Here is a 16,404-nt window from a genome sequence, read left to right as displayed (position 1 = left end):
GTTAATCCATGCAAAAGGCTGAGAACAGTTAATAAATTAACTGTTATTATTATTTATATGCTGTATGATTGATTCAGGAAAGGATTCACATTTTTTATTTTGTTTACGTATTTTTAATTTATCCCTACTGCTAAGAAAAGGAGCCCTGGTGGTGCAGTAGTTAAGATCTCCGCTGCTAGCCAGAAGGTCAGTGGTTGGAATCCACCAACCACTCCACGGAAGAAAGATGTGGCAGTCTGCTTCCATGAAGATTACAGCCTTGGGGAAACCCTATGGGGCATTTCTACTCTGTCCTATAGGGTCACTATGAGTTGGAATTGACTTAAAGGCAATGGGTTTGGATTTTTGGTTACCACTAAGACAGATATAAAGCAATATAAAAGAAAAGCATATATATACAGAGCAATTAAAGGAACAAGCTATTTGATTCATGCATCAACTTGGATGAATCTTGAGGGAATTATGCTGAATGAAAAAGACTAGGTCCAGAAGATTACATATTTTTAGATTTTATTTATATAACATTCTTGAAATGACAAAATTGTAGAAATGGATCATGTAGTGGTTGCCAGGGGTTAGGAATAGGGATGGGGGAGGTGGGAGTGGCTATAAAAGGTCAACGAGGGATCTTTGTGGTGATGGAAATGCTCTGTATCTTGACTGTATCAACGCCAGTATCCTGATTGTGATATTGTACTATAGTTTTTTAAGAAGTTACCATTGGGACAAACTGGATAAAAGATACATGAGAACTCGCTGTATTATTTTGTACAACTGCATGCAAATTTACAATCATCTCAAAATTTAAAATTTAATTTAAAAAACCTTCAATTTAAAAAGAAAAAAGACTATTTCATTGGTTTAATTTCTGTGGAACCCCAAAGGTTTTTAGGTGGTGATTTAAATTTGGAAGGGACCTTAGCTATCTACCTGTTACCACTGGCCTATAGAGTCCTCAGGTGAAAGAAAGGAGATTTATAAGCTATGTTCAAAATTTTAAATCTAATAAAAAATTACATATTTGCCCCCATAAAGCTATACAGAAAACCAGAATCTCAGGTTTCTTTGCTTCTGTGTGAAATTATTTTACTGCTATTTGATATTACTTTTTCTCACATTGATTATATGTTCTCGGTGACAGTTTATTTGGCTTTGATTAATAACAACTGAGAACATGAATTATTACTTATAAATGCTATTTTATTGATGTTGTTGTGTACCGTCAAATCGATTCCAGCTCATAGCAACTCCATGTGACAGAATAGAACTGCCCCATAGGGTTTTCTTGGCTGTAATCTTTATGGAAGCAGATTGCCAGGTCTTTCTCCCACAGAGCAGCTGGGTAGGTTCAAACCACCAACCTTTCAGTTTGCAGCTGAGTGCTGCTAAATCCTTGTGCCACCAGGGCCCCTTATTGATAAATCTGTTAAAACATGGGCTTCATGGGGAAAAGGACATCATAAATGCAAGGTTCATGGTGGCAAAAAAAATTAGAAAAGAAACTCACATTGTTAGGCACTGTGTTAAATGCTTTAAGAATTCTTATTTTAACAATTTTGGGGAGGTATGTATTATTATGTTTCTTTTAAAGATGAGAAAACAGCCTCAGAAAGGTTAAAAGAACTTGATTAGAGTCACGAGACCAAGAAGTACTAACCTGTGATTCAAATATACATCATTTTTACTCCAAAACTAGCATCCTTCCCTTTTCATTTTTTCTATTCAACCCTATATGTATGTGAATCCCAAATAATTTACCATCTAGACTAATGGTGTCTAAACTTTTAAAATCATGGATCGTATTATGAAAAAAAATTTGAGCACACATGCCCAATACATTTATTAATGATATATGTACAGCTTTGGCTAACATTATATGCATTATGTTTGTTGTTGTCGTTAGGTGCCTTTGAGTCTGTTCCAACTCCTAGTGATTCAGTGTTACAACAGAACGCAACACTGCCTGGTTCTGCACCATCCTCATAATCTTTGCTATGTTTGAGCCCATTGTTGCAGCCATTATATGCATTATAAAGCATACTAAAAAAGAAATTTTAAATATGTGAGATAAATATAAATAGAAGTCCCAGGCTATCCTCTTGAACAATCTCTAGGGTATGTGTACCCTACCACAGAGACCACTGATACAGACCAGGATTTCTTGAGGTGTAGACTATGGACTTTATCACTATCAGCTGGGGTACTTTTAAAATGCAGGTAGCTAGGCTTCACCCCAGATCCAACCAGTCAGGCTCTCTGGGGGTAGGGCCCAGAAATCTGCATTGTTCACAAACTCCACAAGGATCCCTGGCCTCTCTGAAGTTTGAAAAACTCCCATGTCTCCTGTGCTTGAATAAATGCACAATAGCTTTTCATTATATTTGGGAGTCATTATTACATTTCTTTGACTTTTTTGGTTTACGTCACTGGTTCTTGAAGTTGTTTCTCACACGACATAATTTCCAAACTTCCATTGTAGCATCTTTTGGTCTCACTGTCTGATTTGTCTCAACCTCTAGTTTGTCTGAGCCACACCTTTGCATAACTGACTTTCATATTTCAAATGTGATTTGTCTTTTAGTGATATATTGAGAACATAAAGAACCTCTGTCCTCCAATAGGGTGGACCTGCAGAATTTGAAGAAGAGAGAAGGAATAACTCATTTTGAACTATTTCAATTTCACACCGGAATCAAAGAAAATGGATACAGTTAGGCATTTGTGGAAATCACCCCCCAAAATAAGTCACTAAAACAGGAGATTCATAAGTGTTGCTGCAAAAATAAAGGGGTCTTATCAATTTTGAGCAGACCAGATTTGCCCCTGAAAACATCTACGAAAGACATCAACTTATAGCTTACCCAACTTATCATCTAATGTGTTATAGCAACACAGAATGAAAGCTGTGTTCATGCTGATAAACAGTAGGGAAAAGAGAAGAATTCTCAATCTACCTTTTCTCAGCAGTAGACAAGGAAAGGCTATAGTTCTAGATGACTCTTCCTTTGTTATTTAAAGCTAGAAGGTAGGTCAACTGAAGGGTTGGGCAAGATACATCTGGGATTCAGTATAACCCATCACGGCTATGTATCAGTTTCCAAGTATTTGCTGAGTTTTTACCTGCAAAGAGCACTGGAGTTGGCATCCCAAGACCATTATTTGGGTAGTATCTGCTATTTATTTACTCTGTGACTTTGGCCAAGTCGGCTAGCATCTCTGAGCATTTTTCCAGTCTATAAAATAGGGATTATAATGTTTGCCATACACTATTCATAGGGCTATTGAAAAGGCTGAAATAAAATGTATTGAAAGAACCACCAAAAATTTCAAGTGTTGCATATGAGATTTTGATAAAGCATCAATGTAGGTGGTTCTTGAAAATAAGCAGATTGACTATTTCCTTTCGTTTTTATAGCATGGATTTTTGGCAACCTCTTTTTTCACAGATAGTCCAAATCTACACTTGATAGCAAATTATATTAAATTTACTATGTATTCTATGTGAAATAACATGAAACAGAAAAAACTTTTAAGAATAGAGATGTTTTTTGCAGCATTATTTATATCTGAAAACAATGTAAATCTCCAACAGTAGGCGAGTGGTTAAATAAATTATAAATCATGCACAAAATGAGATTATGTAGCTGAATATTTATAAAACATTTATAATGATACTGTAAATATTAATGAAGAGCTTTTAATGATTTATATAATTCTATTTTACATATGTAAAAATACTTACAAAAATTCATAAAAATACCCTGAAATGTCAATAATTTTCTTCTGGGTACTAAGAGTATGTGTAGTTTTTTATATATATAAATGTGCATGCATTTACCTTAAAAATTGCCACAGACTAAGTTGAAGTTTTAGGGAACAACATAATGATTGCATTTAATATGAAACAGTATTTTAAAGTATAATTTTTTGTTTGTATTATATGATATACATGTATAACTGTGTGTATATAGATATATAAATATTTATATAAATTATACATCCTAATTTGAGATGTGATGGCTTTATGCAACCATCGTGGATAAAATAGTAAAGAGAATTTTAAGTCTACAAATGACGAAGGGACAGTGGTTTTCTAGAGCCGGATGTTAAATGTGGTCTTTGTTCTCTCTGCTTTAGGTGCTGATAGTCTGCAGCACAGGTTTGGCTGGGATTATGCTGCTCAACTACCAGCAAGATTACACAGTATGGGTGCTGCCTCTCATCATCGTCTGCCTCTTTGCTTTCCTAGTCGCTCATTGCTTCCTGTCCATTTATGAAATGGTAGTGGATGTATTATTCTTGTGTTTTGCCATTGACACAAAATACAATGATGGGAGCCCTGGCAGAGAATTCTATATGGATAAAGTGCTGATGGTAAGGACCTCAAATGCCCTCTACAGTTCTAGGGATAGGAGGCCCTGGTGGCGCAGTGGTTAAGGCACTCGGCTGCTTACCGAAAGGTTGGTGGTTCAAACCCATCAGCTGCTCCACAGGAGAAAGATATGGCAGTCTGCTTCTGTAAAGATTTATAGCCTCAGAAACCTTATGGGACAGCTCTACTCTGTCCTGTAGGGTTGTTCTGAGTCGGAATAGACTCGATGGCAACAGGCTTTAGGGATAAAAATAACTAATAAAAATATTTTGCAAAGCATTCTCTAAATTTAATTTCTACTATACATAACTCAGAGTGATTCAGAATTAAACCTGCAGCATCCATGAATGAAGTTATTCTTGAGAAAATCGGGAAAGAAGGTCTCTTGGCATGGACAAGATCACTTGAAATCCACCTGACTGGACCAGTGCCCATTAACAGTCCTCAGTTTAGACTAACTGTTGCCCCGCTGCAGTTAGACAGATCTGAATTGACTTTTTAAACCTGTCTTCTAGTCCTTGAATTGCAACATTAGACCACTTTTCCTGAAATGAGGCTCAAAGACAAAAATCATCTTTCCCAGGTTCTATAATCTACCCATACTTCTCCATCTGCCACTTTTTCAAACGTTATTGCTGCAATCCCTAGTTAAACTCATCACCTGAAATATACCAGGCCAGGAGGCGGAGCTAACACGGCACCATGCCATTCCTCTGCAGCAAAGACCCAAAAGACTAAGTAAAACAGATGCAAACATCTGTCCTGGAACCCTAAGCATCAAATGTACAGATAAAGAACTAGATCAAACACCAAATGGCAGAAGAAACTAATGGAAAACAGAGAACAAGGAGAGATACAGAGTGGAGATCCCTTGCCAACTAACATGGCACAGTATTGCCATTTTGGAACACAGCCAGCAACACCCCAGACAAGGGAGTACAGGAAGGCAACTTCATGGAGCTCCCAACAGGATACAGAGCACACAATAACCAGAGAAACATGCTTTCCCACGCCTCACCCTTCAGGTGAGTTGAAGCAAGAACCACCCCCCATCCCGGCAGCCACCAATGCCAGGATCCGCAATATGAGCCCCCCTCTGACCCCGTCCTTCCTCTTGCCACACAGCTTTTTTTTTCTCTCTTTTCTTTCTCCCTCCCACCTAGCTCTGTATGCCACCTCCCCCTACTTCCTGCCAGCCCCCGCAATGCCACTATGGCTAGATATCCACTAGATCTGCCCTACCAGCTCCTGCCATGCCACTTCAAATTTTTTTTAATTTTTCTTTATTCCCTCTTTCTTCCTCTTCTTTCTACCTTCTACTCAGCTCTGTAAGTCACCTCTACCCCATCCCACCAGCCCCTGCCACATCACCACAGCTAGAAAGCCACTGGCCTGCCACTGCCCCGAGTCCATACTGCTACACTGCCATTTTTTTTTTTTTTGCTTTGTTTTCTTTCTCTTCTTTCTCCCCTCCAGCCTAGCCCCACATGTGACCTCCCCTCCCTGCCCACCAACTCTCAGGTTCACCTCTCCACCACTCGCTGGCCCCCACCATGCTGCTAGTTTTTTTACTTTTTTAAATTAAAAAAAAAAAAAGAAAAATTATTTTTTTCTCTTTTCTTTCCCCCTCCCACCTAGTCCCATATGCCAGCTCCTGCCGTGCCATTTTTTTTTCTTTTTTTTTCCGTTCCTTCCTTTTCTTTCTCCCTCCCACTCAGCCCCGTATGCCACGTCTCCCCCATTCTGCCAGATCTCCACAGTGCCGCCAAGGCTAGAGAGTGCTTGATGCACCAGCCCGCTGCTACCTCAGGTTCGCCCTGTCCCCACTTGTGGCCCCCACCAAGCTGCCTTTTTTTCCTTTCTTTTCTTTCTCCCTCCCACCTAGCCCAGTACATTACCTCCCCTCCCTTTCCACTGGCCCCTGGGTCCGCCCCACCCCTACTCATCAGCCCCCACCACGATGCCATTTTTTTGGCCTTTTCTCTTTCGTCCTTTTCTTTCTCCCTCCCAGCTAGGGCCATGTGCCACCTACTCTCCTTGCCACCAGCCTCCACCCTGCCACTCTGGCTAGAGAGCCACTGGCCCGCCAACGCCCTGGGTCTGCCCCACCCATACCCACCAGCTCCTGCTGCGCTGTCTTTTTTTTTTTTCTTTCATTTCTTTTCCCCTCCCACCTAGCTCTGTACATCACCTCCCCTCCCTTCCCATCGGCCCTCAGGTCTGCCCCAGCCCCTGCCATACCTTCATTATATTTTTCTTTTTTCCTTCCTTCCTTTTCTTTCTCTTTCCCACCTGGCCCCATATGCCATCTCCCCCACTTCCTGCCAGTCCTTGCCGCACCACTATGGATAGAGTGCTTCTGGCATACTGGCTAGCTGCTGCCCCGGGTCTGCCCCACCCCCACCCACCGGCCCCTACCGTACCACCATTTATTTTATCTTATTTCTTTTTAATTTCCTTTCTTTTCTTTCCACCTCCCACGTAACCCCATATGCCACCTTTCCCCCAGGTTCGTCCCGTCCCCAGGTTCTGACTTCCCTTTTTTTTTCATTTCTTTCTCTCCCCACACCTAACCCTGTTCGCCACTCCACCTTCCTGCCTGCCCGTGCCATGCTGCTGTGGCTACAGCATCCTCAGCACTCAGGCCTGACACTACACTGGTCCCATACCGCCCCCCCGCCCCTGCCACTTAACCAGCTGCTGAACAGTGGGAAGTGAGCCCATACCACTTCCCATCCAACACCTCTGCCTCTTCGGCAAGGGGATGTGAACACTCCCACAATGCTGGACCAACATCAGGAGGCAGACAGGGCCTGCCCAGTCCACTCTCAGCCACTTCAACAAACTAGTGTACAGCGAAGCGGGCTCACCCTGCCTGCTATTGCCCTGCCCACCGATAAGGTGGTGAGAGCTATTGTACCCACAGATGAGCATGCCTGGCCCATCTGCCCTGACATATCAAAATAAAAAAGCAGGTTGAAACAAACATACTATCAATAAATAAGGGAAATAATACCTTAATGTCTCAGACAGAGGAGACAATATCAAAACATATAAAAAAGCAGGACAAGATGGCTCCAGCAAGTGACCAAAATAATCAAATGACCTTCCAGTAGAAGAAAAGGCAGTAGAACTACCTGATATACAGAGTTCAAAAGACTAATATTTAGAGCCTTCCAAGAGATTAGGAAAGAGACCAAGGAAAACACAGACAAAACCAAGGAAAAAATAGACAAAAATCATGGAAAACACAGGCAATACCAACGAAAACATAGCCAAAATCAAGGAAAACAGACAAAGTAATAAAAAAATTCAGGAAAATAATACAAGAACAAAATGTCAAAATAAACAGTTAGAAATCATACAAAAACAGCAACTAAAAATACAAAAGATAAACAACAATTTCAGAAATGTACAACTCAATAGAAGGTTTTAGGAGCAAATTTGAAACAATGGAAGACAGCATCAGTGAGACTGGAGATAATAATGGATGACACTTTTCGGTAAAAGTGTTTTTTCATGAATACAGATAACAGACCTGGGACTAGTAGATTATATTGTTTTCCGTTAGTCAAGATCTGAACATTTACATGAATATTGTATTCAGATTCTTTACAGTTATGTAGCCTCTGCAGCTTCTGTATATTACCTCGATTAAAATAAGAAAATTAAAATTATATTAAAATGGTTCAAATACTATTACTATCCATGTCAAATGTTATAAAATTAAATATGCTTTTTAATAATAGTACTTTGCTATTACTCTGTAAAATCCTATTTTCAGAATAGATAATATTGAAGAATAAGCATTAGGCATTGAAATAACAAGTCATCTTCCAAGAGCATGTTTTGCTTAATTAAATCTAAAGTAAATGTATTAATAGATAGACTAAATTCTTTTTTTTTAAATACCAAAAATTTCAAATGATTTAAATGACCTAGTTGGTACTGATTACCTCTTCTACTGAGAATATCATCAGTTAAGGTTTGGGATTTTCTTAATATCTGAATTATAATTTTAACAGGTTATTTTCATAATAGAATTTGACCTATAAGCATTACATCTCCCTGTGATTAAGGGATTTAGAAGAAGAGTTTGTTGTTAAACTGATCAAAAGCTGGATGAAGAATACAATTTTTCTCCCATTTTTTCTGCAAGAATGATGAGGATATATAATGAAGAACTACTCCATAAGCTTTGACAGAGTAGAAATGTTTCCTTTGGGGAATAATCTCATTTTAACTACTTCTGACCACAGGTTCCCTTTGGTACTTTCCGTCTTCCTGCTCTATAGAGTTATGTCAAGGCCAGATAGACATTTTTTTTAAGTAGCTTGTTTGTGGTTTGGTTAAAAAAAAAGACAGTATTCTGGCTTGGTAGTATCAATGTTTTCTCTCACCTTCAGGGATTATTTTAAAGAGGAGCCTTATGGAATAAAGTGTTCTTGTTTCATTTAACCTTGGTATAGAAAAAATAAAACAATATCCTATGTGTGGGAAAAATAGTCTTTCCAAAAAGTACTAGATATTTTCTCTTCCGAATGGAGTTAACATTATCTCTTTTAGCCTTGGTGAGATTGTCACGATGAATGGATGGAAAAAAGATTTTATATCAGTGGTTTGCAGTCCATCCCCACAAATTTAGCAGCTCTTGCATGTGATATTAAATATTTTTATTGTTATATTTTTAGGCCATTCATTTACAAAGATTGAGTCTAAGATGTAAATGCCCTATAGAATTCATCTACCAGCTGAAATCTGTAAGGACACAAGATTTATACAGTTTGGTTTCTGTTTTGCAGGAGTTTGTGGAAAACAGTAGGAAAGCAATGAAAGAAGCTGGTAAGGGAGGTGCTGCTGATGCCAGAGAGCTAAAACCGATGGTAGGTGGAGATGAGGAGGTGGCTGCCCTCCAAGAATTTCACTTTCACTTCCTCTCTCTCTCTGTCTTCACTGACTGCACTTCTTCAGGAGAAGCTTTTATTATCTGTATCACACAGGATGTACTGCTCTTTCTGTTTGTGTGCTTGCCCATCACTTGGATGGCAGAATTCTTGTCACAAATGAGACCGTCATCTTCTGTAAAAGTAAGCTGAAAGGAATAGCACAAGGTGGGGTAGGGTTGATACTTTTGTCCCTAAGGTGAAATTGCTGTTTGTCTCTCTTTTTTCCAAAATTTTAACCATCAGTATTTAGTTTTCACCAGACTGAGCATTTGGTTGTGTACTTGAACTGATGGTTTGATTTTTTTTTTTTTTAATCATTTTGGAAGGCTATAATAGCCATTCCTTTCAACTTGCTAAAATTCATATCTTCCTCTTTTTTTTTTAAATATTGTTTGGGTTATGTTGCTTTTTTTCCTTGTTGACTTTCTTCTCTATTGCCTGGAATGTACTTTCTTTATTTCTTAAGCTCTTTTTTAGTAGCAAACAAGGCAATTTGCATTAATGCCTACATTCCCACTCAGTAAGCCTACCTGATCTAATCCCACCCCAGCTTAATTGTGAGAAGGATAAATTTTCTCTGATCAGTGATTAATTATATCTATACTACATTTTTATTTGAAAAAGCAACCTGAAGTTAATCTGTCCAAGAGAATCCTGAGTTGCTTTTCCCATAGATATTCTCACCACTGCGTAATGACAGATATCTCTAACATATATTGGTCTAATCGCTCTCTCATTTTATAGATGTATCATTTCTTAAATAGCATGTTTACTTCAAAATATTATATAATTACTTAGATCTTTAAACAGTTGATTTTAAACAACATGCCATCTAATTAAAACGTCTGAAAGTGTGAGGACTCTCCCTTCTTTCTTCCTTAACACTTTAATAAACAGTCTGATTCATAGGTTTTCAGCTTAATATATGATATAAAACAAGCCCATTTAAGTATGTAAGAGTAAAAGAAATAGGTTCATTTGTTAGAGTGATGATAGTTATATGTATATGCAAAATAATCACATTGAAATAAAGCCCCAGCAAACCATTTAGATATAAACTATTTTCTTTATAACCCCCTACAGTGCCTCTTTTGGTGGTGTTCTTAATAGTGTTGATGATAGTAAGGTGAAAATCCGAAGTTTAGTTTCCCCAGGCACAGACTACTCTCATCAGAAGTGAATGGATATAGAACTACCGCATAGCTCTTAGTTTTAAATGTGTATACCATGTGTATATTTTTAACATTATTCGTGATCTCTTTTTAATGGTAATTGTCTAAGATTATACTCTGTATGACTTTGTTTTCTAGGCTTCGGGAACAAGTTCTGCTTGAATCTAGCCGACCGTTATGGAACCCATTGACATTCCAAAACAATATATACACATAACTATGTATTTGTGTGTGTGAGTGTGTGTATATACGTATATATGTATACGTATATACACACACACACATAATCAGCCAAAATCAGAGAAAAGGAACAGGGATTTAATACCTTTTTTATGCTTATTTTTGTCAAACATGTACTCCTTTCATACGGGTGGCTTTTACAAGGCAACTTCCGTCATTTAATGTTTTCAATTGTAATTGTCTTAATGGAAATGTTAAGATTCATATCTGATTAACATTTTTAATAACTTAGAGGAGATTTTAACTTCAGTTATTTAAATTAGATAAAATTATTGTACCAAATTCTTTGTCTAAAAGTTTTCAGGGGTGGTTCCCTGATGTGTGTATAAAATCAAGGTCTTATTTTACTGATGCATAAGTCCTAGTGGGACAAGACTAGGCATTTGCTTTCAGATAAATAAGGAATTCCTCCAATCACTTTCCCCCAATCAAAGAAGCCATGTCATTTTACTTTTAGAAACATGCAAGTGGGCCCAATATGGGAATTTTCATAGTAGGTCATACATTTGTCAGCAAACATTAAAAAGTAACCAACTCCTCAGGTATTTGTAGTTTACCCTAATGCTTCTATAAAAGAGAGTAGGTGAAAAGAAAAGGATAATCTTTCTTATGCAAACTTTTTTCTTATATTTTTTCTTTTATTTTTGACTTTTAGTAGCATCCTCCACACATTTGTGTGCCTGATTTGAAAAGAAGCTGGGGCACCCAGCAAGCTTAGCCTGTAAGTTTCTGTGTATTGATTTGTAGATTAAATAATGCTGGGAGGAATAAAGAAGGGAGAGAAACATGGAACACAAAGCATTGAAAATTCCGGTGCTTGGGCTTCTGCTTCGGAGGAGCTTCAGTGGCTTAGGGCTCAAAGGCCATTTTATTCAAATGCTTGCTATAAAATCTGAAAACACACTGGCAGGTGCTCCTCTCCTTAGAAATCCATTGAGTATCCAGAGTTCTACAATGTTTAACTGAAGAATTGGTTAATGTTTTGATCCTCAAGTGTAGATTGTTCTTTTTGTTTGGGGGTGGGTTTCGTTTTTATTTTTGTTTTTTTATTCCTGAAGCTTACCAGATATGAATGGCTAATATTCCATTGTTCTGCTTATTGTAATGGTGAATGCTTTAAGAAAAGAAGTGTAATTTGCTAAGAATAATTCATGATCCGTTTATGCGGTAACTCCTTTTTGTTACAATTTTTTTAAAAAAAGCTATTTTTGTTAATGTAAAGTAACTATTTCAGAGCAAATTTTTTAAACTTATTGCACTAAATACAGGCTCTGTACAAAAAAAGAAGAAAAAAAAAGCCTCAGCATTTTATCATTCCATGGAAGGAGAATCTTTTGAAAGAAAGCATTGCCTCCTACCAGAATAAACAGTGATTTAGAATGGTATTATAGAAAAGCATACAATTAATGTCTCTAGGGCTTAATAAGCAGCTGTTTGCTAATGTGCTTGCTTTCAAAGGGTTAGACCTTTAAAATTGCTGCAAAAGGTAAATTTTTTTTTTTTTTTTTAAGTGTTGGTGTTCTTTACTCTAGCTAGGCTAAAAGTTGCTAAATGCCTTGGTTTTATTTTCAAAGCTCATGTAATATTTCTGATTTTTCAGAATATTTGCAATAAGAGTCTGAATTAAAAGAAAAAAAAACAAGTCACAATTTAGAGCTCATGTCTTGGCACGACCTGGAAAACCAACATTGTGAGAGTAGCTATTTTGAGACAATAATTCTCCAGAAGTTAACATCTAGTGTCGCCAAACAGCATCACTGTACTTTTTTATATCATTTGAAATGGAATAACATAATTATGTAACTAACAGTTGTCCAAATTAGTGAGAGAGCAAATGATGTAAGAAAATCAGAATACCATCTGTTTCATAGTCACGCAGATTTTGGACATTCAGAAACACTGGGAACTAAATTTAGGGGTGGCAAAAGTCTGGAAGATGGGTATCAAAACAGAAGACATTCCAGGAGCTAGCTATTTTAAGAGGTATCCCTCCAAAGTGACCTGATGGAAGTCTTGAATTTGGAAATTAGGTTCTACTCACTTGGACATCCCAGCATCATGGACTCTTGCTGCCTCCTGTTCCATATGCTCCCAATCTCAGCTATTTGGAAGCCACCAGGAATGCTTTCTAATCATCATTTGCAACTAGAACTGTAATCAGAAAGAAATTTTGTATTTTTGTATAACTTGATCGTGTGCCATTTTATATAACAGGTCCTGTTTTACAAATAAATTTTGTTTTACTAACATTGTGTTTAGAAATTATGATCTATGTTTAACCATGTTATTTGAGTCTCAAATTAATTGCCAGAGTGTTTTCTCTAAATAAATTTGTGTGCCATATAGATATATGTAAATATATGCATACATATTACCCAGGCACATATAGAGAGATATTTGATATATAGAATATCACTCTTATATAAACTTCATCCCTGATTAATTTGATAAAGCCTCTCAGAGACTTTTTAGCAATATTTTGAATGTGTTGAGGTAATGTTTAGGTATTCCTACTGCCTCTTTCATTCATTGCAAAATCATTCTTCAGCTAGCTATGGGCTGCCTTATTGCTGTTCACTCACTGCCTCCATCTTCTGCCCAAGTGAGAAGAATAGATGAAGAACAAAAATTGTGAAATGTGGGGTATCTGAGTAACTTTATAGACCATTGACTCTATGTTGTATTTTTGTCTTTCTATGATGGATCTTCAAACCTGCGTTCAGGACTCAATTCTAAAGTTACAGCTTGGGTCCTCATTTGTCAATAATGATGATGACTAGAGTATTCTTGGGATTTCTGCCATCACATAACTAAGGCTCTGATGCATAATTTAGATTTTCTAGGCTCCTGCCTTAAGAGTAAGTTCTACCATAATATAATATGGAAGGGAAAAGCTTGTATTTCAGTATAAATCCAAGAGGACCAATCTTCTTTGGGAGGCTTAGCGGCACATAGTAATAAAACATTAGGAATTTAGGTAGGGCACTGAGATTGTATAATCCTTGCATGGATGAACAAAGCTCAAAGCAGGTTGTTCCTTCAAACCGTTTAATGCAGTGTTCAATGTTTAGGATTAAAGCATCAATTCTATCCTATATTAAAATCAAGTCGTAAGTCTCTGGAACTTAAGTGGCTTAGCTGCAGAGGTTCTCACACTTTCCATAAAGGTTGAAGATGAGGCACTTACTGAGCGTACTTACAAATCATGTTGGAAATAAGGTTTTCCTTTGTAGAGATGCTCTCTTACTCTTATTTTTTTCAGCAAAGGGCATGAAGTTGCTGACTGTAAGCTCTTCCAATACTTCTGACCTTGGTGTCTGCCAAGGGCTCCCTTGCTTTCCCAAGGGAGTTTCAGGATTCATCCCTGTAGTTGGTGGTAAGAAGCTGACCCCTTCCTTAATCCTGGTCCTGAGCTGCAGTTCCTGTAGCTGCCGCTCCTTCCCTCTTCCTCAAAGCAGCTATAGGAACTGCAGCCACCAAATATTTGGAGGCCATGTTAGTAGCCCTGAAGCTTCAGCCGTTTCAGCCATGTACCACCACTCGCTACTAAGGGCCATTGCAAGAGGCACCCCAGCCTGCAAAGTGGAACTCTGGGCTCAGTTTCAAGTCCAGAGCTGCCAGTTATGGTGACTTGAACATTTTATTTTATTGTATTATCAGTAGCCTTCTTATTTGAATTTTTGGAGTTTCTGATAGCCTTAACATTGCCTCTGAGAAGCTCCTTCAGAAAGGTCTTTAAGCTTTTCCCTTTTTAATAAGTAAGTTCTCTTCTGCTTTTCTATGGTAGTCACTGCTACTAAAAAAAAAAAAAAAAAGAAAAAAAATCAGAGTCTGGAGGCTTATCAATGTACCTGCCACAGTTAATTTCTGTATTCTTTTCATACATTTCATCTGACAGGAGTGCACTATAATAGGAGTGCCTAGAGTTGCTAAGATGTGGTCTGTGAATATATATAGGAAAATTGTGGGTTCATAATAGTAAATGCCTATAGCAGAGATTTGTGTATTACGTATTCACAGCATAGAATGCCTTTTGCTTTGAATGCATATTCATGTATCTTTGTGTACTAAGGAATGCATGTCAGCCCTTTTGAAAAGTAGGCACTGTTCATGTACAGTGGCTGCTTTTGGAATTAACTCATCTTTGTTTAATGGCACGTGGCCCAAATTTTGAGAAAGCACGACCCTTGAGCGTGCCAAGAGAAAATATAAAGCTAGCAAACTTTAAAGAGCAAAAAAAAACTAAACATATTGTCTTTGCTTATAAATTTTAAATACCATACTTTACCCCTTCAGATTTTATAAATTTGAGCCAAATTCTTATACTCCTAAGTTTTAGTTTAAGAGGAAAATTTTAAACCACTATTTAAATCTTTGAAAATGTCTTTCTTATAGAAAACTGCAATGCAAACTTCGTAAACTTGATTGTTTCTGTGGAAAGCCTTTCTTTTCTATAGAAATAGTATAGTGCCCGTTCTTCCTCTCCATCTCCTTGATTTTTATACGCATTTTAAAAGGACAAATGATGTTTCAGTTTTAATATTGCATGAAAAATTGCAACTTTTATAAATTACATGGATAGGATTTAAGTTTGATATTTTCTAAAGCAGTTTGTTAGTAAATATGTAAAAAAGGTATAGAAATGGTACAGACCCAAATATTAGGCTATTTTCTTTAGTTTTGATTTTACAACTCAAATGATTCTCTGAGGAATGAACAATCTAGACCAGCGATCTCAATAATCAAAGCTTTCAGTTCATGGTCTAGTTAAGATCTAGTTGAAGGTGAAAACATGGTCATTTCCAAATGTTTCAGAGATTTTTCACTTTTATTTGCTTTGATAAGACCTGAATTTAATATTCAAAAGCAGATTCTTAATCTTTTGAGGAGGTCCTGAACCCCTTTGATAATCTTATGTAAGCTGTGCACTCTCTGTCCCCCAAATGCACAGAGCACTTCTATGAACATTTTAAATGCTTTCAGGGCCCTCAAACTGCCAGCCCCCACGCCACCACCCCCTCAGAGGCTTATGAATACAAGTCAAAAACCTGTTGTTTTGGTAACTTGTTTTGAAATGAGGTGGTGATTAGGCCTCTACTGAAGATACTTTTAAGATGATGTTTATCACCTTCTGGCCTGGAATCATTTTTATAACTTGAAGACTTTGTATAATATAGTACCAGGTTTGGAAATAGAAACAACACTAATCTGCATGAATAACAAGATGGTCAACACTGTATCTTCAAGACAGATTTTCCTGGGGTGTGAGGGTGTGTATGTCCTGGCAAGGTACCAGATTATTTGCAATGGACAAAAAGTCCAAGAAGAACAGGGAATCCTTGTAATTATCCATCTACCAAAACACTTGATTCTTTTTTAATAGCTCAATATGACATTATGTGGCATAGTGGTATCAGTATATCACTGTGTAAAAATATATCCATTAACATGACCAAGTATAATTAAAGATAAATTAGTCAATGCAGTCCAGAGTAGACAACAAATTTTTTATTGGGAAGTTGGAGGAGCAGATACTAGGGGGAGAAATTCAAAAGCTATTCTTTCTCCCTCTATAAATCAGAGAGATGTGTTCCTGTTTTGAGTATTTTTTAGTCACCCACTAGAGCAGCCTTAGACCACTCTGCTATTGGGACTACATCTCCATTGCCCACAT

The 16,404-nt window shown here is 37.5% G+C and overlaps 1 protein-coding gene across 3 annotated transcripts in view; it reads left to right on the top strand.

Moving 5' to 3' along the window:
• Positions 1-12,979, top strand: part of SLC44A1 (solute carrier family 44 member 1) — a 147,417-nt gene extending 134,438 nt beyond the window's left edge. For 2 of the 3 annotated variants that reach the window (XM_012554372.2, XM_023727432.1), the window contains 3 exons: positions 4,138-4,374; positions 9,175-9,255; positions 10,629-12,979. In XM_012554372.2, the coding sequence (XP_012409826.2) occupies positions 4,138-4,374; positions 9,175-9,255; positions 10,629-10,652 (342 nt within the window). In that variant the 3' untranslated portion in view covers positions 10,653-12,979. Of the gene's footprint in view, positions 1-4,137; positions 4,375-9,174; positions 9,523-10,628 lie in introns of those variants that run through there. The other variant, XM_023727431.1, reaches the window with a different exon arrangement.
• Positions 12,980-16,404: the final 3,425 nt, after the last annotated feature.

The sequence above is a fragment of the Trichechus manatus genome, unplaced genomic scaffold (genome assembly GCF_000243295.1).
Source record: "Trichechus manatus latirostris isolate Lorelei unplaced genomic scaffold, TriManLat1.0 scaffold00016, whole genome shotgun sequence".
Taxonomy (NCBI): Eukaryota; Metazoa; Chordata; class Mammalia; order Sirenia; family Trichechidae; genus Trichechus; species Trichechus manatus.
This window is presented reverse-complemented; position numbering and strand designations above follow the sequence as displayed.